We start from the raw sequence: 23,728 nt of genomic DNA, 5'->3' as shown, positions 1-23,728 counted from the left end.
GATTATAAATAAAACATTGTAGTATGTATGTTGAGTAAAAGATGTAATTCCTTCAATGTTTAATATGGGCTTGACATGTAACCATTTAAAAACACACACACATATAAAGAGAGATGTTTTCTACTTCTGAATATAGAGGGGTGTATATGTTCAATGTAAACCATGTATATATTATTTAAAACAAGTGAAAATGAAAAATTACTTATAGTTAAAACATTTTATTAATGTGTTGCTCAAAACAAACATAGATTCATCTTGGGAATCAAATCTCTCTAGAGCTATAAACCTTTCCTTTAAGTTCTATTAAAAAAAAAATTACATTTTGAGAAATATGATATCTTTTTTCCCTTATAAATTCAAAATTAAAATGGATCTATACTAATCTATTACCAAAAGAAAATGGAATAAACATATAACCGCACAAATCAAAATGCATTAACTCTATTTTTCTCGGTGTTTTGAGTTCTACGTTAAAATCATGTAGAATCATGAAAATATGCTTCCAACATTTAGCTAGAGGTCATTTTTTCACAAAATTGGACGTCATTAATTTATTTGGGCTCAAATAACAATTCCAAACCATTTGATTAGTAAAATCTATGAAAATATAAATATGTAAAAGATTATTAAAATATATAAAAATAAAAACATTAAAATCTACACATATATACATGCTTTAGCCATTGAGATAGTAACTGTAAAATTATAATGTTTTATTGATTACCCACATTAAAAACATATCTTGATGTGATTTTTCTGTTGGAAATATTGAGAGGGGGGGTGAATTAGTGTTTCTTTTCAACTGTTATTTTTACCAGTTAAAACATTTATATTTACAACACAAGATGAACAACAGAATAAAATAGACACAATATATATATATATATATATATATATATATATATATATATATATATATATATATATATATATGATTCCAATCTGTTGCCAAGCACCAACCTTGGACTTAGGAGCACCAACTCCCAGGACACCAATCCTTCCAATTCTGAGGCATCAACCTCAAGGGCTCCAACCCTTTGCTGCAAAATGTTTGGATCTGTTTTGTCAAGGCACCAACTCCAAGGACACCAATCCTTCAAACTTCTGAGGCACCAACCGCAAGGGCTCCAACCCTCTTGTCAAGGCATGTTTGATAGTAATGTTCTGCTCTCAGAACTCTTCTTTACTAAGTTCTGTCTGTTTACAGCTTCACTGTAGTCTCCATTCTACAGCATCAATGGCAATCATTCTTCATATGAAGAAGTCTATACAACTCTTCATATTGTCCACACAGAGTCTGCAATAGTCATCATGATCTCTGATAATGTCTCCACACAGCTTTAGTTAGTCTACTATTAGCTGCACTAAGCTCTGATTAATTCATCGCTGGTCTGAGCCTTTCACAGGTTAGCCTGATCAACAGGGTTGCTCATCCGTCGGCTTCCTCCTGTCCTGCTGGACCTTTGGCTTCCTCTTGTCTTGCTGGAAATTCGGCTTCCTCCTGTCCTACTAGACCTTCGGCTTCCTCCTGTCCTGCTGGACCTACCGCTACCTCTGTTTCTTCTAGTTTTTTCTCAACCTCTAAACTTTCCTTGTTCTCTATTTTATATGCCTGATACGCCTGACCTTTGGCTTCCTCCTTGCTCGCTTGAGCTTCAGCTTTCTCAACGCTCGCTCGACCTTTTGGCTTCCCTCCTCCGGTTGCTTTAGCTTCTTCTGTGCTCACTCGTCCATCTACACTCACTTGATTCTCCGGCTTCCCGGTCCATGGCTTCCTATGTCTATTCGAGTGTTCCAATACTCACAGGACACGTAAATTTAGAAGAGAGGCCGAATTACAAAGAAATGTTGCATATTAAAAAATATCAGAGAGGCCCTTTTTTCTTTAATATTTATACAATAGACTCAATCATTATTTACAGAGGATTTCATTGGAGAGGTTGTACCAACAGAGAGGTCCCACATGCCACGTCACTATCCAATCGCAATCACAACTTTATGGAGGTCTTTTATAAGTCGTGCATATATGACACAGGACATCCTTTTCTTAATTCCTCGCCTATGCACGTTTCTCGAGGCATACCTTATCGCAATGGTTCATGCCCACTAAACTATTGGAAGCGTTAATTTATGCTTTTGGCCTTAAAACCCGAGCAACATTACTTATCAGAATACATAGGAATAGAGGGAAAAAGCCTGACCGAACACTTAAGGCCGGATCTTAAAAAGAATACACCCGCATCTATTGGGTCCTTTCATTCAAGCATTTTCCGCTATACTCCTCCGATCTCCAATCACACTTCATTGGCCTTTGCATCATCGGCCCATCGCACATAACATAGTCGATTCCCAACTGCCGACAAAGCAGATTCGATATGGTATTAAACACTTATTAATAAGTCTGTCAGGTACATACCCTTATCACAATCCCCAGATTGACATTCCTTTGTACATTGCGATTACCGCGGATGCGACATTTGATTAAGCCATGCTATAATGGTGTAGTCGGGTCCGCAATATATTGAAATTGTCGGATTTCAATGTGGAAAAACTTTAACAAGGCTTGCAATATTGCGACGGACGCGATATTACAATAAGGCATGTTATAACGTTGCAGCGGGTCTGCATACGTATTGCAATCAACATTTTAATGTGGCAAGGCTTTAAAGAGGCTTGCGATATGGCGGATGCGATGTAACTTTAAAGTGTATTACAATGGAATCCTCGGGCCCGTGTATTGTATCGCATCTATATAATATATATATACTCCTCTGTTCTTAACTTTGGTTAATGCGGACTTAACCCATAACCCTTTATCCCCTTTAATTCTATTATAACCCTCGTATAATGGGAATATACACAAACACACGGGAACTTGCATTTTCCGCTTTTCCATAGCCTTGGCGCATTTATCGATGCTTACCTTTATCAGGCTCATTCTCCACCATAGATTAACTCGTGCTAGATCCAACAGCTATTAGAGATTTCGGGTGGACAAATAGCATGGATAATACCTGCCCGATAAAGTGGTTTTCTCTCTCCACCCTCGTGCTACGTGTCGCTCGGTTAATGGAATCAGGCGCTCTCCTCTAAATACCACTTACCGCCTAGCATCCACCCGAAAACCACTGCCACTGTTACAAATCCGCCTTTTGGAATATAACCACGTGCATTCACTTTGACTTTAACCTGATATTATATACTTTAACCCACTATATGCGGTTATATACTTTAACCCGATTTATACTCCTCCACTCTTTTTTGGTCTGATATGAGTCCGCGATGGCTTTTGATGCATTGCTCCAATATTTCTTCTTTGATATTCCTCCGATATCGCATGATATGGCTCCTCTATTAACTGCTCTTCTGTTGGCTTCTCCTCCTGATGCGTGTTCCTCTTTGTTCCTTCTAATGAACAATATGGCTCCTTTGATGGCTTTGCTCCTTGGCTTCTTGCTCTTATTTCTTCATGGATCTGCTATGTTTCTCCTTGGCTTCTTGCTCCTATTTCTTCATGGATCTGATCTGCTTGGCTTCACATCATTGTTTACTGTCTAGAATATTGCCATATTGACATCAGTGACAACTTAGATCAACAATCTCCCCTTTTGTTATTGATGGCAATATTCTTCTTCTCTCCCCCTTTGACATCAATGGCAAAGGAATGCTTAGGGACTCCCTTATCAAATTGCTTCTGTTCTTTATGAATAGTGGATCTTCATGAGTATGTTACTCCCCCTATAATAGTGCTCTTCTTTTTACTCAAGATAGAAGGATTGATGCTTTATCATCAATTAGCACATTATCCCCTCTTCATGTCTCGGAACTACTTTATCATGGCTTCAACAATGCTTACGGATGCTCCACTTCAATGCTTTCAAACAGATTGTAAATAGACACACACGAAATGATCAAGTCCAGGTTTTTGTGATTCAATCCATATTATGTTGTCTCCACAGTCAGAATTAAGAGGCCTTCATAGTCCGAATAAAGAGAAAATACCACCGAAATTGTCTTTCTTGCTATCTCTCTTTAGATCAGAGTTCCTTTGTAATTTTGTGCTTCTCCTTAAGTTACTGAGTTATATTCAACTGCACAACATTCTCCTTTCTATAGTCTTTTGATGACCCATATTTTCCTTGTGTTCTTCAAAAAAAGATCTCTGCATGTTATCTCCACAAGCAGATTTTGATATCCAATCTGTGACTGTCTTTTAAATTCTTTTCACTGATTAGCATCTTTTTGCAATGCTTCAGTTTTGTTAGATACTGCCAACTGCTTTTGTTTCATGCTTCATTCCTAGATGTACCCTTTCATAAGGACCCTTTCACGAATAGCTTTTGCAATAATGATCAAGAATCACATGCTCCCCCTAACTGTATGCATCATATATTTTGGCAGAGTCTTCCCATCAAATGCTTAGATTGTCAAAAATCAGGCCAATAACATGTGTTGCTCGCTGGAGAGTTCAAGGGACTTTCAGATTATATTTTCTTCCTTCTCCATACTTGTGTAACTTTCTTCTTTTGCATGGTTTTATCTTGTGTAAGAGCCCAAATTAAGTTACAATCACGTGCCATATTACCAATGTTATGACAATTGAAGCATTCTACATTGTTCATGAATAAGAATTCATGATTTCTTCCTACAAAATTGTTCCTTGGAGATTTTTGGGGACCATAATATCTATCTTTATGATATGGTTGGGGACCATAACATCTATCTTTATGATATGCTTTACAATCTTTCTCCATGTGACCAAAGTTTTTACAAGAATAACAATAACCAAGAAATAAACTTTGGTACCTGGGAGATGGAGATTTCCTTGATGTACTTCTGTAGTCTTTCTGTCATGAGATCCTTTGATGATAACCATTGCTTCTAGCATCTTTGACATTATCTACATTTCTTCTTGGAGTAGGATTTCTTCCATTGTTGCCTTGAGTTTTCTCCTTGCCTTCGCTAGAACTGGGACCATCACCATTTCTTTCTGGCTTCTTCACATCCTTTTTGTTTGAAGCATTATCATTCTTGTTTGAGGGCTCACCTGCATACCAGAGACCTGATTTATCAAATGGACATCTTTTATGGCTGAGCATGTCATCCAAGGCTTGAGGGCTCTTCAAGGTTTTGTTCATCCCTTCAACCTTTCTCCTGAGGAAGACAATCTCTTCTTCCAATATTTCACATTCATTATTCTTCTTAGCAAGTTGTTTCTCAGTTTCTTCCTTGATATGAGCAACTTCATTTGCTTCTATTTTAAGGGAGATGATCTTTGACTTCATTTTGAATATTTCTTCATTTTCCTTTGCTAGACTACTCTCCATTTCTTCCTTGATCCTTGTAGCTTTACATGTTTCAGCCTTGAGAAGTTTGATGTTAGATTTTAATTTGAAATTTCTTCATCCTTTGCTTTTAGTTGACATATCATGGTGTTTCTCTCCTTTTCTACTTCATCAACCTGTTCTTCTATGATTACCAATGCTTCCATTGTCTTCTCAGCTCCTTGTGCTAACTTTCTTACTTCTTGTAGTTGAGATTTGAGAGAGGAGACCTCTACCTTGTATTGACCAATCTCTTATTCAAGTTTGTTCAAGCTCTTGTGCCTTTTTTCAAGTTGACTTGACAAGGTGTCTTCCCATTTCTTTGCTTTATCCAATTGATTTTTCATGGATATGACTTCTTCATGCTACTTTATTTTGCTTTGATGAAGTTCCTTCTTAAGCTTGGCAAGCTCTTCATCCCTTTCTTGTACTTGAAGCTTGACAAGGTCAACTTTCTTCCTTGTTTGGTCTTGGTCACCAGCTAGTGCTTTCTTCTTAAGTTCCTCATTTTCCTTTTTCAAATTGAATCTCTTCCATGGCACCCATAAGTTGAGTGAGGAGATCTTCTACAAAAACTTTTTCATTCTCTTCATCTTCTAGGTCTTCTTTAGCCTTGATGTCATCATTCTCACTTTCAGCTTCTATGACAGGGTATGGATTTCTTCTTGAGTTCCATCATCTTCTTGACTGATGGTCATGGTCAATGCTCCTTTTGAGTGAAGGTCATGGAGTTTGTCCCATATACCCTTTGCTGATGAACATTTTCCTAAATTGTTCTTTATAGAATCAGGTAGCCCATTCAAGATTGCCTTCATTGCTTTTTCATTGTACTCCTTGGATTCTCCATCCATCATGCTATCAAAAATCACTGATTTCCAAATTTCAATGCCTTGAGTCTTTAAGAAATTCCTCATTCTTGCTTCCCATATATTAAAGTTTCCATTGAACCATGGAGCCTTCTCAAATTGATTGTCTTCTATTTTAGTGGAAGAGGGAGACACATCCTTAGGAGGATTGGAGACTTTCTTCCTTGACTTCACCATTTGTGTTCTCAAGATCAACCTTCAAGCTATTAGGCTTTGAATGAAGGTAGTGGCTCTAATACCAATTGTTGGAAACACTGAGAGGGGGGGTGAATTAGTATTTCTTTTCAACTGCTATTTTTACCAGTTAAAACATTTATATTCAGAACACAAGATGAACAACAAGAATAAATGCTTTTATTAATATAATCTTTGCAATAAAATAGATACAATATATATATATGATTCCAATCTGTTGCCAAGCACCAACTTGGACTTTTGTGAGGCTCCAACCTCGAGAGCACCAACTCTGTTTTGTCAAGGCACCAACTTCGAGGACACCAATCCTTCCAATTCCAAGGCACCAAACTCAAGGGCTCTAACCCTCTGCTACAAACTGTTTGGATCTCTTTTGTCAAGGCACCAACCTTGGAATATAGGAGAACCAACTCCAGGACACCAATCCTTCAAACTTCTGAGGCACCAACCCCAAGGGCTCCAACCCTCTTGTCAAGGCATGTTTGATAGTAATGTTCTACTCTCAAAGCTCTTCTTTACTAAGTTCTTTCTATTTACAGCTTCACTGTAGTCTCCATGCTACATCATCAATGGCAATCAATATTCATATGAAGAAGTCTATACAACTCTTCATACCGTCCACACAGAGCCTGCAATAGCCATCATGATCTCTAATAATGTCTTCACACATCTTTAGTGAGTCTACTATTAGTTGCACTAAGCTCTGATTAATTCATCGTTGGTCTGAGCCTTTCACAGGTTAGCCCGATCAACAGGGTTACTCGTCTGTTAGTTTCCTCTTGTCCTGTTGGACCTTCAGCTTCCTCCTGTCCTGCTGGACCTTCGGCTTCCTCCTGTGCTGCTGGACCTACCGCTGACTTTGTTTCTTCCAGTTCTTTCTCAACCTCTAAACTTTCCTTGTTCTCTGTTTTATATGGCTGATACGCCTAACCTTTGGCTTCCTCCTTGCTCGCTTGAGCTTCGGCTTCCTCAACGCTCGCTCGACCTTTTGGCTTCCCTCCTTTGGTCACTTTAGCTTCCTCTGCGCTCGCTCATCCATATACGCTCGCTTGATTCTTCGGCTTCCCTGTCCATGGCTTCCTCTGTCTATTCGAGCATTCCAATACTCACAGGACACATAAATTCAGAAGAGAGGCCGAATTACAAAGAAATGTTGCATATTAAAAAATATCAGAGAAGCCCTTTTTCTTTAATATTTATACAATAGACTCAATCATTATTTATGGAGGATTTCATTGGAGAGGCTATACCAACAGAGAGGTCCCACATGCCACATCACTATCCAATCGCAATCGCAACTTTCTGGAGGTCTTTTATAAGTCGTGCCTATTTGACACAAGACATCCTTTTCTTATTTCCTTGCCTATGCATGTTTCTCGAGGCATACCTTATCGCGTATTTCTATCGCAATGGTTCAGGCCCACTAAACTATTGGAAGCATTAATTTATGCTTTTGGCCTTAAAAACCCGAGCAACATTACTTATCGGAATACACAGGAATACACGAAAAAAACCCGATCGAATGCTTAAGGCCGGATCTTAAAAAGAATACACCCGCATCTATTAAACTTTCGGGTCTGTTCATTCAATCCTTTTCCGTTGTACTCCTCCGATCTCTGATCGTGCTTCATCATCCTTCGCGTCATCGGCCCATCGCACATAACATAGCCGATTCCCAACTGCCAACGGAGCGGATGCGATATGGTATTAAACAGTTATTAATAAGTTCATCGGGTCCATATCCTTATCGCAATCCCCGAATTGACATTCCTTTATACATGAGAATTACCGCGGATGCAACATTTGATTAAGCCATGCTATAATGGTGTAGTCGGGTCCACAATTATATCGCAATCAGCGGATTTCAATGTGGCAAAACTTTAACAAGGCTTGCGATATTGCAACAGACATGATATTACAATAGGGCATGTTATAACATTGCAGCGGGTCTACATACGTATCGCAATCGGAATTTTAATGTGGCAAGGATTTAAAGAGGCTTGTGATATGGCGGATGCGACGTAACTTTAAAGTGTATTACAATGGAATCCTTGGGCCCATGTATTATATCGCATCTATATAATATATATACGCCTTCGTTCTTTACTTTGGTTAATGTGGACTTAACCCATAACCCTTTATCCCCTTTAATTCTATTATAACCCTCGTATAATGGGAATATACATAGACACACGAGAACTTGCATTTTCTGCTTTTCCATAACCTTGGCTCGTTTTCCATGCTTACCTTTATCAGGCTCATTCTCTATCATAAATTAACTCGCGCTAGATCCAACGGCTATCAGAGATTTCGAGTGGACAAATAGCACGAAGAATTCCTGCCCATTAAAGTGGTTTTCTCTCTCCACCCTCGTACTACGTGTCGCTCGGTTAATGGAATCAGGCACTCTCCTCTAAATACCACTTACTGCCTAGCGTCTGCCCGAAAACCACTGCCACTGTTACAAATCCGCATTTTGGAATATAACCACGTGCATTCACTTTAACTTTAACCTGATATTATAAACTTTAACGCAATATATGTGGTTATATACTTTAAACTGATATATACTCCTTCGCTCTTTTCTAGTTTGATATGACTTCGCGATGGCTTCCAATGCACTGCTCCAATAGCTCTTCTCTGATATTCCTATGATATTGCATGATATGGCTCCTTTATTAATTGATCTTCTGTTGGCTTCTCTTCCTGATGCGTGTTCCTCTTTGTTCCTTCTAATGAACAATATGGCTCCTCTGATGGCTTTCCTCCTTGGCTTCTTGCTCCTATTTCTTCATGGATCTGCTCTGCTTCTCCTTGGCTTCTTACTCCTGTTTCTTCATGGATCTGCTCTACTTGGCTTCACATCATTGTTTACTATCCACAATATTTCCATATTGACATCAATGACAACTTATATCAACACTTTCTATTATCGACACTTCTTTCCCAATCACCGTCAGTGTGACCAACCAACCTAAAATCACTTATTGCGGCATACAAAATACCATACTCCTTTGTCCCATTAACATACCTTAGATTTCTTTTGGCTGCTTGCTAATGTGTTTCCTTGGGTGTCTCCATGAACCTGAACACCAAAATCACTGCATATATTATTCCTGGCCTACTGGCAATCAAATACATCAAGCTGCCTATCATACTTTTGTATAATGTCGGATTGACATTGCTGCTGCAATCTTCTTTGCTCAACTTCAACCCCATGACAGTTGGAATTGGTGTGGGCTTGTTGTTCTGCATATTAAACCTCTTCAAAATGTATGCTACATACTTTGATTGGGAAATAAAAATACTGTTTTCTGTTTGCTTCACTTCTATGCCCAAAAAATACCTTAACAACTCCAAGTCAGTCATTTGAAATTCACTTTTCCTGACTTCTTTGAAATCAGCGATGATGAAATCATCACTGTTTGTAAAAATCAAATCATCTACATATAAAACAACAATAAGAATCTTACCATCACTCTCTTTGATGTAGAGAGTAGGCTCACTGTCACATTTGTCGAAACCATTATCCAACAAGTAAGCATATATTCTGTTGTACGATGCACGTGATGCTTACTTCAACCCATAAAGAGATTTCCTTAACCTATACACTTTGTCTTCTTGGACTTCTCCTCATAACCAAGTGGTTAGGCAATATAGACTTCCTCTTTCCGCACTCCATTCAAGAATACTGATTTTACATCCATTTGATACACTTTCCATTTATGTTGTGCAACAATCAACACAACTATACGCACTGTCTCCATCCTCATGACTAGCGCAAATGTCTTTGCATAATCTCTTCCATGTTGCTGCGTGTATCCTTTGATAACTAGCCTTGCTTTATGCATTTCAATCTTACCGTCGACATTTCTCTTGGTCTTATAGACCCACTTCACTCCAATAACTTATTTTCCTTCCGGAAGGTTCACTAACTCCCATGTGTCATTATTTTCTATTGCTTCTATTTCTTCCTCCATCATCGCAACCCATTTTTCTTCTTTGACTGCATCTTAAAAATGGATTAGGTCATCTACATGACAAAATAATGTAAATAAGGAATTTAGACTAGCTCTACTATCAACTTCATCTTGCTCATATATCTCATTTAAATTTTTGAATTTTGGTCTTCTTGTGTTTGTTGAAAATGGGCTTGACAAGTCACTTGGTGTTGCGCTTTGCGGCGTGCTTGGATAAGCACTTTCTTGACTGCATGATGTTGTCCTATTATTTGTTGACGGTGTTACCACCTGCATGCTTTGTTGCAGTTGAATAGGAATAGAGGGAGTCATTGTTGAGAAATTACTTGCTACTGTCAATTCCTCTTTGTCCTCATGTGTTACACATGCTTTGATATTGATTGTCTTCTCTAAACTTCCATCCCATGCTTCTTCTTCTATGAACTGCACATCTCTATTGATTATGACCTTCTTTTTTTATGGATTGTAGAGATGGTATGTCTTGGATTCATCACTATATCCAACAAATATGCATTTGTCCCCCTTGTTGTCTAACTTATTCCTCAGCTCATCCTGGACATGTGCATATGCCACACATCCAAAAACTCTCATGTGAGTGACACTATGCTTTCTTCCACCCCATGCCTCTTCAAGAACCACATTATTGACACTTTTGGTTGGACATATATTCATGATATATGTTGCACAAGCGATAGCTTCAGCCCAATAATCATTTGACAAATTCTTTCCCTTCAACATACTCCTTGTCATTTCCATAATGGTCCTATTTTTCCTTTCTGCGACACCATTTTGTAGAAGTTTATACCTTGTTGTAAATTGCTTGTGAATTCCATGCTCCCTGCAAAAACGAAAGATGTCATTTGAGATGTATTTGCCACCTCTGTCAATCCTAAGGACTTTAATGTAGTGTCCACTTTGCTTCTCAACAAGAGCCTTGTATTGGCGAAAGTGCTCAATCACTTCACTTTTCTGTTTTAGGATATAGACCCATGTCTTCCTTTTGTAGTCATCTACGAAGATCAATAAATAATGGTTTCCACCAATTGATGGTGTCTGCATTAGTCCACATAGATCTGAATGGACAATCTCCATAGGTGCCTTTGCCCCTATTGACTTTTCTGTTGGAAATGTCTCTCTATGTTGTTTTCCCAAGATACATCCTTCACATATGCTGTCCGGTTTTTCTGAGTGGAATTCCCTTTACCATGCCTTTTGTATGCAACAAATTCAAACCTCAAAAGTTGAGATGACCAAATCTCAAGTACCATAACTAATTTTCATCTTTGACCTCTGCTTGAAAGTTTACTTGTGTGGCAACTGCAACTTTTCTTCCATCCTCTTGTGAGTTCATTGATAGTTGTGCTTGTGCACCTTCTTCCTTCAAATCTAATCTTATCTTTAAGGGAAACATTCTATTGCTTGTCATGTGAAATTTTGCAATCAACTGCCTACTTGGAGGCTTATCCAAAATTGTGCACTCATAATTTTTGAAAAATACATTATAGCCCTTTTGCATGAGTTGTCCAATGCTTATGAGCTTATGCTTCAAACCAGGGACAAAGTAAACATCTGAGATGTATTTCTTCTCCGCCTTCTTTGTTAGGATATTAACTCTTCCTTTGCCCATGACAGAGACTTTTCTAGCAGTCTCTAATGTCACTTCATATTTCACACCCTCTTCTAGATTGGAAAACATTTCTATGTTTCGTGACATGTGGTTGTTGCACCCTAAATCTAGATACCATACATCACTTTGTTTTTCTTACGCTACATTACAAGCTAAAAAACATGCTATCATGGTTCTGATTTTCCTTCGTGAAATTTACAGTTGGTTTGTTACTAATGTCATCTTGCTTCTTTCTACATTCATTTGCATAATGACCATACTTCTTATAGTAACGACATTGAACTTGAGATTTATCGTACCTCTAACCTTATGTTTGATTTTGCCTTGGGCCTTGACTTGGATTTTGATTGCTTCCCCTTTCACTTGAGTTTGAAAGGCTGCTTCTTCCACCTCTGTGTGGGCTTCTTCCTCTTCCTCTAGAATATGATCTTCCTCTGCCTCTACCTTGACCAAATGAAACTTGTGTCTTGAAGACATGCTCCAATGAGGAGCTTGTTTCTCTATACAATCTATGTTCATGAGAAATCAATGATTCATGAAGCTCATCCACTCAGAACTGTGAGAGACCCTTTGTCTCTTCTATGGCCACAACAATGACATCAAACCTTGCTGGGAGACTTCTCAAAACTTTCTCAACTATTCTCCTTTCCTCAAATGTCTCACCATGAGACCTGATTTGAGTAACCAACCCAATTACATGTGTAAAAAATGAGTCTACATTTTCAGACTCTTTTCATACAGTGTCTCAAAGTCTCTCCTGAGAATGTGTATTTTTGTTGTCTTGACTTTTGTGATTCCTTGGTAGGCTAGAGGGTGTCACATGCTTGCTTGGACTTCATTGCTGCTGCAATTTTTGGGAAAATACTTTTATGAACTGCTTGAAAAATGTAAAAGAGGGTTATTGCATCCTTCTTCCTGTTGTCCCCCAACAAATCCCTTCCTTTCAGATCTGCTGGTTCTTGAAAACCATTCTCCACCAAATCCCAAATGTCTTGAGATGAAAACAATGCCTTCATTATAATATCCCAATACTCATAAATTTCCCCATTAACTTGAGGTATCTGAGGATTAGTCAAGCTTGTGCTCATAAATAAGCTCCAAAGGAAAAAACAATCTACCCTCAAACAATTTTTTTAACTGCTAGTAAAAACACTTGTTTTTACCCTAAGTTTAACTTGATACCATGTTAGAAAAAATTTATAGGGGCTATCATTGTAATGTATGAAAATACATTCATATGAGACTCTGGCTCATTCACCAAGTAAAAACAAGGTTTACGGAGATTTACACTTCACCACGGGTTGCCGAGTAACACACAGTGAAACATATTAACTGTGGTTTTTACGCGCCCACCAAAATTTTCGCCTCTCTCTCAACACTGCAAATGATTTTTATATTCATATTTATCAAAACATACAATTTTGACTCATTTATTTGTGGCATATCAAAATATTAATACACAATCGCCGAGTGAATGTTTACAGGTGTCGTGGTGTGTAGATAACAGAGTGAATGTTAGCCCATACTTATTTACCAAAATTCATAGAGTGCTTTAACTCTATAATATGTTGCGGATTTACCAAAATTCAATTCATTAAGTGCTTTAACTCCATAATGTGTTGCGGAATGGTGAGCGTTGTATTTCGTATTTCTGCTCAGAAATACGATGCTTCCACCTTCATGTTGAAAACATAATTTCACTTGCACATTTAATTCACGAAAAACAGCTGCCGAAAACCATCAAACCTTATCGGACCGCTTTTCATGAAAAGTGGTTTTCCTTCAATCAAGCCCGATGCAATAAAATTTTGCCACACGTCAAATGTACTTTCAACAAAACAGCTTTTTATCGGAGTGTATCGTTCGGTTTATTTGGTCGAGCGATATCCGTCGGATGGGAAGGAAAGATGTCCACCGTTGATTGAGACCAAAATTGTACTAGACTGCACCATTTGGACATTGCGTAAAGTTTTGTGTTGACCACCAGTAAAACATAAAGGAAATTTATTTGGGTTCGTAGATTGTTGGTAAAGTTTATTAATTTTAATGTTTTTATTTCTTACGGAGGTATGGGTAAGTAAAAGCATGTAAGTTTTTTTTTATTTGGTTGCATATGTATCGTATGCGATATATATGTTTTTGTTATGTGTTGACCATTCTGTAATGAAACGGTGGAACGCACAGCAGTGCGAAAACGAAAACGAAGGTAGAAACCAAAACAGAGCACCGTGGATGTTTTGATGTCTTGTTTGGGAATGAAATGAAGTCGCAGAAGCAGCGTGTGAGTAAGGAGAAAGGAAATGCTCGGCAGAGCCTGAATGTAAATTTTTTTTATTTTGAATATGAATGTAAAAGTGCAGCACCATATGTAAGAATCTTTCTTATTCACAGCAGTAAATGAAACTTTATTTTTACACACAGTGGTGTAGAAATGATTTTGAGGCTGAAACAGAGTAAATTTTTTTGTGAAAGTTCTTGGTGAATCCCTCTGAGAAAGAGGAAGAAATTTGTAACAGGCAGATTATGAATTAATACAAGTTTGTTTTGGTTGAGGAATTCTGCTTTGCTCAGAAATTGTATTGGCTTCCCTGTGTTAAAGATCCTGTGGCAAAAACAGAGCATTTTCTCTGTTCAGTAATTGTTTGAAATTACCAAAAATTTCCAATAGTGGTATTAGAGCAGATCCAGGCTCTTTGAAGGTGTCAAAGAAGCTGAAGGAAGGAGTTTTTTGCTGCAACAACTTCTCCAGCAGAGTGAAGTCTTACGCAAAATAATCCAAGGTATTTCTCAAAGTTTTTTCTTCTGTTACTGTTGAAGAAACAGTGAGTTTTTTAAAAAAAAGACACAGTCAAATATTTGAAGCTTAGCTGAGAATGCAAGGAATGGCCAGCACCAGCACTAGTATGGGTATTTTTAATACTCAGCTCCCACAGTTTAATGGGAAAAACTATGACTATTGGGAAATAACCATGAGAGCCCTGTTTGCCTCACAAGATTTATGGGAATTAGTTGAGGATGGGTTTGAAGAACCAGCAGATGAAGATGAGTTTAATAGATTAACTCAGGCAGGGAAGGATCTGTTGAAGAGCAATAGGAAGAAGGATTCAAAAGCCCTTGTATTTTTGTATCAAGCAGTGGACCAGAGTGTGTTTCCAAGGATAGCAGCAACTAAGACATCCAAAGAAGCATGGAAAACTCTCAAGACAACCTATCAAGGCATGGAGAAAGTAAACATAGCAAAACTACAATTGCCGAGGAGAGATTTTGAGAATCTGTGCATGAAGGAGTCAGACAATATTGACTCATTCTTCACACATGTAATTGGTCTGGTCACACAGATAAGGACTCATGGAGAAGTTCTTGAAGAAAGGAGGATTGTGGAGAAAATATTGAGGGTCCTACCCTCAAGGTTTGATGTGATTGTCACCACCATAGAAGAGACAAAGGATCTCTCAAACTTTTCAGTTGATGAACTTCATGCATCACTGATAACACATGAGCAGAGGTTGAGTAGAAATGAGAACTCATCTCTAGAGCAAGCCTTCAAGACCCAGATGTCTTTTGGAAGAGGAAGAGGTCAAGGTAGAGGAAACAAGAGAGAAAGAGGCAGAAGATAAAACAGAGGTGGAAGGAACAATCCAGCGAATGCTCAAGGAAGGGGCAGCAATCCAAATCAGAACCAAGGCCAAGGCAGCAGTCAACAAAGAGGAAAACATCATGCTCAAGGACAAAGGTATGAAAAATCCAATGTCCGTTACTGTAAAAAATATGGGCATTATGCCAATGAATGTAGGAAGAAACAGCATGATATGACTAATAGATCTAGTCCAAACATCACTAGAGAAAATATCAGCCAAGATAATGTCCTTTTAGCTTGTAACATGGCTGAAACAAACAGTGAAAATATATGGTTTCTAGACTCTGGTTGCAGCAACCATATGACAGGAAACATAGCCCTGTTTTCTGCTTTAGATCAAAATGTGAAATCACAAGTCACACTTGGGACTGATAGTAAAATTTATGTTATGGTAAAAGGAGAAGTAAAAATATTTACAAAGAAAGGTGAAAAGAAAACCATAGCAGATGTCTATTATGTTCCTGGAATGAGATGTAACCTCTTGAGTATTGGACAACTTATTCAAAAGGGTTACAATGTCTTCTTTGAGAATGATGTATGCACCATCATGGATAAAGCACCCAGCAAACGATGTATTGTTGAAGTGAAGATGACAAGGAACAGGATGTTCCCTCTCAGAATAAGGGCAGATTTGAAAAACAAAGAAGTAATTGCAGCAGTTACCCAAGAGGCCTTCCAAAGTGTACCAAAGGATGAAAATTGGTTGTGGCACTTGAGATTTGGACATCTCAACTTTGGAGGTCTTAACTTGTTGAGTAGAAAAGGAATGGTAAGAGGATTACCATTGATAGAGAAACCGGACAGCCTTTGTGAAGGTTGTATCTTGGGGAAACAACACAGAGAAAGTTTTCCATCAGGGAAAAGCATAAGGGAAAAAACACCCTTAGAAATTGTCCACTCAGACTTATGTGGACCGATGCAAACTCCATCACTAGTAGGCAGCCAATATTTTCTAACATTCATTGATGATTTCACCAGAAAGACTTGGGTTTATTTCCTAAAGAACAAAAGTGAAGTGTTTGAAAAATTTCGAAATTTCAAAGCACTTGTGGAAAACCAAAGCGGGCTGCATATCAAAGTTTTGAGAACTGATAGAGGAGGTGAGTATATCTCCAAATACTTTCTATGGTTTTGTAGAGAAAATGGAATACACAAGCAATTTACAGCAAGGTACACTCCGCAGCAAAATGGAGTTGCTAAAAGGAAGAACAGGACCATCATGGATATGGCGAGGAGTATGTTGAAAGCAAAGCATTTGCCGAATGATTATTGGGCTGAAGCTGTACACTGTGCAGTATATATTTTGAATAGGTGTCCTACAAAAGCAGTGATGAACAAAGTGCCAGAAGAAGCATGGAGTGGGAGAAAGCAAGGAGTCACCCAAATGAAAGTTTTTGGGTGTGTGGCCTATGCACACATTCCAGATCAGCTAAGGAAGAAGTTGGACAGCAAAGGGGAGAAATGTATTTTCATTGGATACAGTGAAGAATCCAAAGCTTACAGGTTGTATATCCCATCTACCAAGAAGTTTTTTGTGAGCAGAGATGTTCAGTTCATTGAGGAGGAAGCTTGAGATGGAAACATAGAGAAAACAGTGAATGTTAAAAACTATTTGTCTCCTGATGAAAATGATGAGGAGATGGCTGAAATACATCCCCAAACAGCAGCGCCAACACAAGGACAGCAAGGGACACCCTTGAGGAGAAATGAGAGTGCTTCTCCAAGCACACCACAAGGAGGAAATTCAAGTGCGTCTTCAAGCACTTGTACACCAAGTGAAGGAGGTAAGAAATTCAGAAACTTAAGTGACATTTATGATAAAAGTATGAACTCTTTGTTTGCATTATATTGTCATGTTGATGACCCTATTCATTTTGAAGATGCAATTAAGGATAGGAAATGGATAGAAGCTATGGATGAGGAGATTAATGCCATAGAAAGAAACAAGACATGGGATTTGGTTGAGCTACCAAAAAGTAAAGAAGTCATTGGAGTTAAATGGGTCTACAAGACCAAGAGTAATGCTGAAGGCAAGATAGAAAGGCACAAGGCAAGACTTGTTGTCAAGGGATACAAGTAGCACTATGGGAGAGACTATGAGGAGACTTTCGCACCGGTTGCAAGAATGGAAACAGTGAGAGCAGTGTTGTCCATAGCAACACAAAACAGGTGGAAAGTTTACCAAATGGACGTGAAGTCAGCATTCCTAAATGGATTGTTAATGGAAGAGGTTTACATTGAACAACCTCCAGGCTATGAAAAGAAAGGCCAAGAGCACAAAGTGTGCAAATTGAGGAAAGCTCTTTATGGGTTGAAGCAAGCGCGAAGAGCATGGTACAGTAGGATAGATTCCTATCTACTAGAAAATGGATTTGAGAAGTGTGAGGGAGAACCCACTCTCTACATCAAAGAAAAAGATGGTAAATTACTAATTGTTGTGTTATATGTTGATGATGTAATTTTCACAGATAATGATGACTACCTCATTGAAAATTTCAAAGCAGTCATGAAAGAGGAATTTGAAATGACTAACATGGGTTTGCTGAGATACTTCTTAGGAATAGAAGTAGATCAAAATGAAAATGGAATTTTTATCTCACAAGCAAAATATGTAAATGAAGTGTTGGGCAGATTTAACATGCAGGACAACAAGGCAGCAATCACTCTCACAGTGATGGGATTAAAACTCAGCAAAGAGAACAGCAGCAAGGATTTTGATCCTAGCTTGTATAAGAGCATAGTTGGCAGCCTCATGTATTTAACTGCAACTAGGCCGAATATAATGTTTGTTGTTAGTTTAATTTCCAGATTCATGGAGAGGCCAAAAGAAGCACATTGGCGGGCAGCAAAAAGAATTCTGAGGTATGTCAAAGGTACTAAAAGGTTTGGGATTTTATATACTGTCTCAGAATGTTCAGATTTAGTTGGATACACTAATAGTGATTGGACTGGAAGTGTAGATGATCGGAAAAGAACTTCCGGTTATGTTTTTCACATGGGTTCAGGAGCCATTTCATGGGCTTCTAAGAAACAACCTATTGTAGCATTGTCTACAGCAGAGGCTGAATATGTGGCAGCTACAGCAGCAGCATGTCAAGCAGTTTGGATGAGAAGAATGTTAAGGAGCTTAGGCCAAGAGCAGGCAAAAGGAACGGTGATTTTTTGTGACAATAGCTCAGCTATTGCATTATCTAAGAATTCGGTGTTTCATAAGAGAACGAAACACATTGACACAAAGTATCACTACATCAGAGAATTGTTAGGCAATGGAGAAATCACTTTGCAACATTGCAGGACTCAAGAACAGGTTGCAGACATTTTGACAAAGCCATTGGACCAGAAAAGCTTTGAATTTTTTAAGAAATGTTTGGATATGACTCATAACCCAGCAGTTGAAATTAAAGGGGAGTGTTGAAAACATAATTTCACCTGCACATTTAATTCACGAAAAACAGCTGCCGAAAACCATCAAACCTTATCGGACTGCTTTTCACGAAAAGTGGTTTTCCTTCAATCAAGCCCGATGCATTAAAATTTTGCCACATGTCAAATGTACTTTCAGCAAAACAGCTTTTTATCGGAGCGTATCGTTCGGTTGATTTGGTGGAGCGATATCCGTCGGATGGGAAGGAAAGATGTCCACCGTTGATTGAGACCAAAATTGTACTGGACTGCACCATTTGGACATTGCGTAAAGTTTTGTGTTGACCGCGAGTAAAACATAAAGGAAATTTATTTGGGTTCGTAGATTGTTGGTAAAGTTTATTAATTTTAATGTTTTTATTTCTTGAATGCACAGCAGTGCGAAAACAAAGACGAAGGTCGTGGATGTTTTGATGTCTTGTTTGGGAAATGAAATGAAGTAGCAGAAGCAGCGTGTGAGTAAGGAGAAAGGAAATGCTCGACAGAGCCTGAATGTAAATTTTTTTTATTTTGAATATGAATGTAAAAGTGAAACACCATATGTAAGAATCCTTCTTATTTACAGTAGTAAATGTAAACTTTATTTTTACACACAGTAGTGTAAAAATGAATTTTGAAGCTGAAACAGAGTAATTTTTTTTATGAAAGTTCTTGGTGAATCCCTCTGAGAAAGAGGAAGAAATTTGTAATAGGCAGATTATGAATTAATACAAGTTTATTTTGGTTGAGGAATTATGTTTTGCTCAGAAATTGTATTGACTTCCCTGTGTTAAAGACCCTGTGGCAAAAACAGAGCATTTTCTCTGTGCAGTAATTGTTTGAAATTACCAGAAATTTCCAACACTTCAAACAAAATCGCAAAATTGACTTCCCTGTGTTAAAGACCCTGTGGCAAAAACATGAAATTACCAGAAATTTCCAACACTTCAAACAAAATCGCAAATCGCAACCTGCAAGTTATTGAGGCATGTCAAACGGTTGATTTCTTTCTTATATTCTGGGATATTCTCTGCAATCTACGCATTCATTGCTATGTAATAATTAGGCTGGTATTATACTTCACATAGTAGCTTGTTGAGATCGATTTCAATCATTCTTAACAATTCTATGCCTACAGCTGAACCTGAAAAGGCACAACCGATATTACAAGCTCTCTCCTCATCATTCGTAGTTGACTTAACTCGGGAAAACAGAATGCACGAAAAACCTTCCCGAAACAAAATAAAGGAAGGAAACTACGGGAATTCCAGCAACCAGTTATATCAGTTAAAATCAACGCATACAAAGTAACTTGCATGTGACATCATCTCTTACAAGGAACATACAAAGTAAACTGCATGTGACGTGGCCGCTTACAAGAAACTTTGACAGCCAGTGATATGGAGCTGAGAACCTGAAACTAGTAACAGGTTCATATCACAATAATCACGGGGTAGCATTTTGGCAAAGCGATAATAGAACACGGTACGACGTACACTGTAGACAGGAAGAGAGCTCGCAATATCCATGGGTTAGAGAAAAACATGGAAACTAAACCCTAACGCGATATCAGGAAATCAACGATCGATGGCATTGTATGAGCAGACCAGAATACAATACACACCGTATGATGATGTTGACGTCCCAGTGGATTGATTGATTAACATGCCTCTGCCGAAAACGGCCACACTATATTATAGGCGCGAAACTCCGTCATACGCACAGTCCCAGACACTGGCCAATCGTAAATTGAAAAATAAGCAATAAGCGATCACAATTTGCGATGAAACCACATTGTGGGTCACAGTATCGCCAATGCCCTTTATTTACATGATATTTGAAAGCCAAAAGAGGTTCGAGATTCGGAAATGAATAACCTTAAATCTAGATAGAAACATGAGTAACTTTAACCCTAGACGGAAACATTATGGATGTTTTGATAGTTTACTATATATCGGTCATCAATTGAAACTATGCAATCATAAATTGAAATGAATGGGTTCTTCCCTTCATTTTATTTGTTTATAAATTTTAGAGTAATTTTAACCGTAGACGGAAACATTAGGGATAATTTGATAGTAAATGCGTCATAATTTGAAATGAATGGGTTCTTCGCTTCATTTTATTTGTTTAGAAATTTTAGAGTAACTTTAGCCCTAGACTGAAACATTATGGATGACTTGATAGTTTACTATATATGGGTCATCAATTGAAACTATGCGTCATAAATTGAAATGAATGGGTTCTGACCTTCATTTTATTTGTTTAGAGACTTTAGAGGGCAATTAAAAAAAAAAAAAAAATGCAGGAGTAGACAGAGGAGAATGGATATTTTCCCAGTTTTAGACTGAAATCAAAATTGTTACCGAAGTCGCTTCAAACTCAACGCAGTCTACCACCATATTCATATGATAAACAGATATCTCACCACCCTTGCCATAGAATTTATCAAAATCCCTTCAAACAAAAGCTGAATATATAAAAGTAATTGAAAAAACGAACTAAATCCGGCCTTGAGAAATTCAGTGATGATAGAAGTCATGCCATGAAAGAAAAACACAAAACATACTCCAAAATTCAAATATGAGCGAAAAACGCAAAACATACTCCAATTAGGGGCGAAGTCAAAACAGAAGGCCACACTAATAGTTGGAAATATCAGTACTAGTGCCTTGTATATTTCTCAAAATGAAGATGAACACAAATTTTATCTTAGAGGACACTGTTTGAGACATTAAACTTCAAGATTCATATCAAAACAACCCCATCCAGCAAAGCAATGGAGGACAGCTAAACACTCCTAGTTTGGATTCGAACATTATCTTAATCTCCTGCCAGCACAACATAACACCATCTAACAAACAAATTAACCCTCCAAAATGGCATGCTGACCTACGTCTTACTAGATAGCATAACAACATCTAACGAACTATTTCAAACAACTCCAAAAAAATAACCTTCCAAAATGGCACCCTGCCCTATGTCTTCCACATTGAATATTATCAGATCATGGCAATGTCAGTTGCACCATTACTAAAACATCGGGTGGTTTGAATATTGAAAGACAAGTTCCTCGAAAACATGTTCACAATGTCTGCCAAACACTCGGATGCATGCCTCCCTCGCTTGTTCTGATACAGTTCTTGTAATAGATGCTTCATTTCCACCCCTCATCCAATGCTTAGCTTCTTTCAAATGCTTGGCTACCATGATCAGAGTTCGAATGTCCCCCGGCACTGTGCTTTGAATGGTTTCCACGATTTCCTTTCCAGAAGGAACGCAATCCTCCAACGTTGTGGAGAAGAACACGTTAGACTGCGTCCCTGCAAAATAGGCAGAAACAAAAGAGGCGCGAACCCACTTCTTTTCTTCTTCCGTTTTCACCTCGGGGGAATTCCTAATAATCTCTTCCACCCGTACAAAAAACTTTGCAAATTGTGCGAATGCGGGACGATCAGTATCGAAAGGCTGCAATTGAAGACACCTTGCAGCATTGATTTCCTCCATTGCTTTGCCAAGCAATTTTCCGAATTCTCTGGTTATGGGCTCCAGGAGTGGCCGCAGAGATTTCTCCAATCCGCATCTCTCGCACTTGCATTCGAAACCCCAATCCTCGCAGTTAGCTTGGCGCTGCGGCAAGGGAACAAGAGCGTCGAAGTAGGAAATTGTGATCTCTTCTCCTCTCTGGACAGGCTTGGACGCGTGAATAAACATTGTACATCCCACTTGCAGACGTGTTGAATTCGGCAAACAGGAATGGTTAATGAACGACGGCAGTAACCAGAGACCCCTAAAACATTTGTGGCCTGCGTGGCAAAGTCCCGGTTCATAAGCTACACCCAGTGTGTTTCGACTTATCACATCGCGGAGACGATTAACATCCACCTCAAAATTTTCATTTTTCTTTCCATTGGACATTTCGTCGTCCGGTCTAAATAGATCCATGGCCGGAGCATGCAGGCTCTCCGTCGGAGAAGACACATCTAAACTATAAAGCTGCTGGAGCAATCTTTGGGATTTTCTGGCAGCGCATACGACTGCCGCGACAAGATCTGTTGGGAATTTATAAAATTCCATAACAGACAGACAAAAAAAATGCTCTGTTTTTATACTCTGTTTTAACACAGAAAACCCAGAAAATCACTTGCTGGAAACGGTGTTTCAGCAACACAGTTTTTTTTTCAGTTGCTGTAACTGGTGTTGCAGCAACGCTGCTCATGGTGTTGCAGCAACGTAAATTTTTGACGTCAAGTATTTTTTTTGAGTTATGGTGTAACAGCAACAGGAAAAGATTAACTTGCGTTTATTAAAAGTAAACTAACTGTTACAGGAATATCATAAAAGATTGTTCTTAAAAAAAACACCTTCCTCTTGACAGAGGGATTCAACAAGGCTGCTTTAGAGACAGTTCAAGACTTAAAAAACTTCATGCTGTAAACAGAAAATACATTACTGTGTCTGCACTGCTGTACATTACAGAAAACAAAATACTCTGTCTCCTCTGAAAAATCAACACGCTGTTTTTCACTGTTGTGTCTGCACTTTGCATTGTTGTGACTGCACTCCTGTGCATTTACAAAACATGTTGCTGTAACACTCTGTTTCAGCTCAGAACGCTGCTGTAACACGCTGCTGTAACACTCTGTTTCTTCCTTGAAACATTTTACACTGCTGTGTGTAAATACATTCATACATTC

At 38.4% G+C, this 23,728-nt stretch overlaps 1 protein-coding gene across 1 annotated transcript; it reads right to left on the bottom strand.

Annotated features, from left to right (window-relative positions):
* Positions 1 to 22,064: 22,064 nt before the first annotated feature.
* On the bottom strand, positions 22,065 to 23,108 carry LOC149196171 (uncharacterized). Its single transcript, XM_089408202.1, has one exon. The coding sequence runs from the start codon at positions 23,106 to 23,108 to the stop codon at positions 22,065 to 22,067; it is 1,044 nt and encodes a 347-aa protein (XP_089264328.1).
* Positions 23,109 to 23,728: the final 620 nt, after the last annotated feature.

The sequence above is a fragment of the Pinus tabuliformis genome, chromosome 2_2, assembly GCF_031772625.1.
Source record: "Pinus tabuliformis cultivar Carrire ecotype Pingquan chromosome 2_2, CPIR1, whole genome shotgun sequence".
Taxonomy (NCBI): domain Eukaryota; kingdom Viridiplantae; phylum Streptophyta; class Pinopsida; order Pinales; family Pinaceae; genus Pinus; species Pinus tabuliformis.
The sequence above is the reverse complement of the archived record's forward strand: the minus strand, read 5'-3'. Positions and strand labels throughout refer to the sequence as shown.

Bases quoted from the DNA above. Each gene is read 5' to 3' on its own strand.
- LOC149196171 (XM_089408202.1), bottom strand. From the start codon at position 23,108: ATGGAATTTTATAAATTCCCAACAGATCTTGTCGCGGCAGTCGTATGC.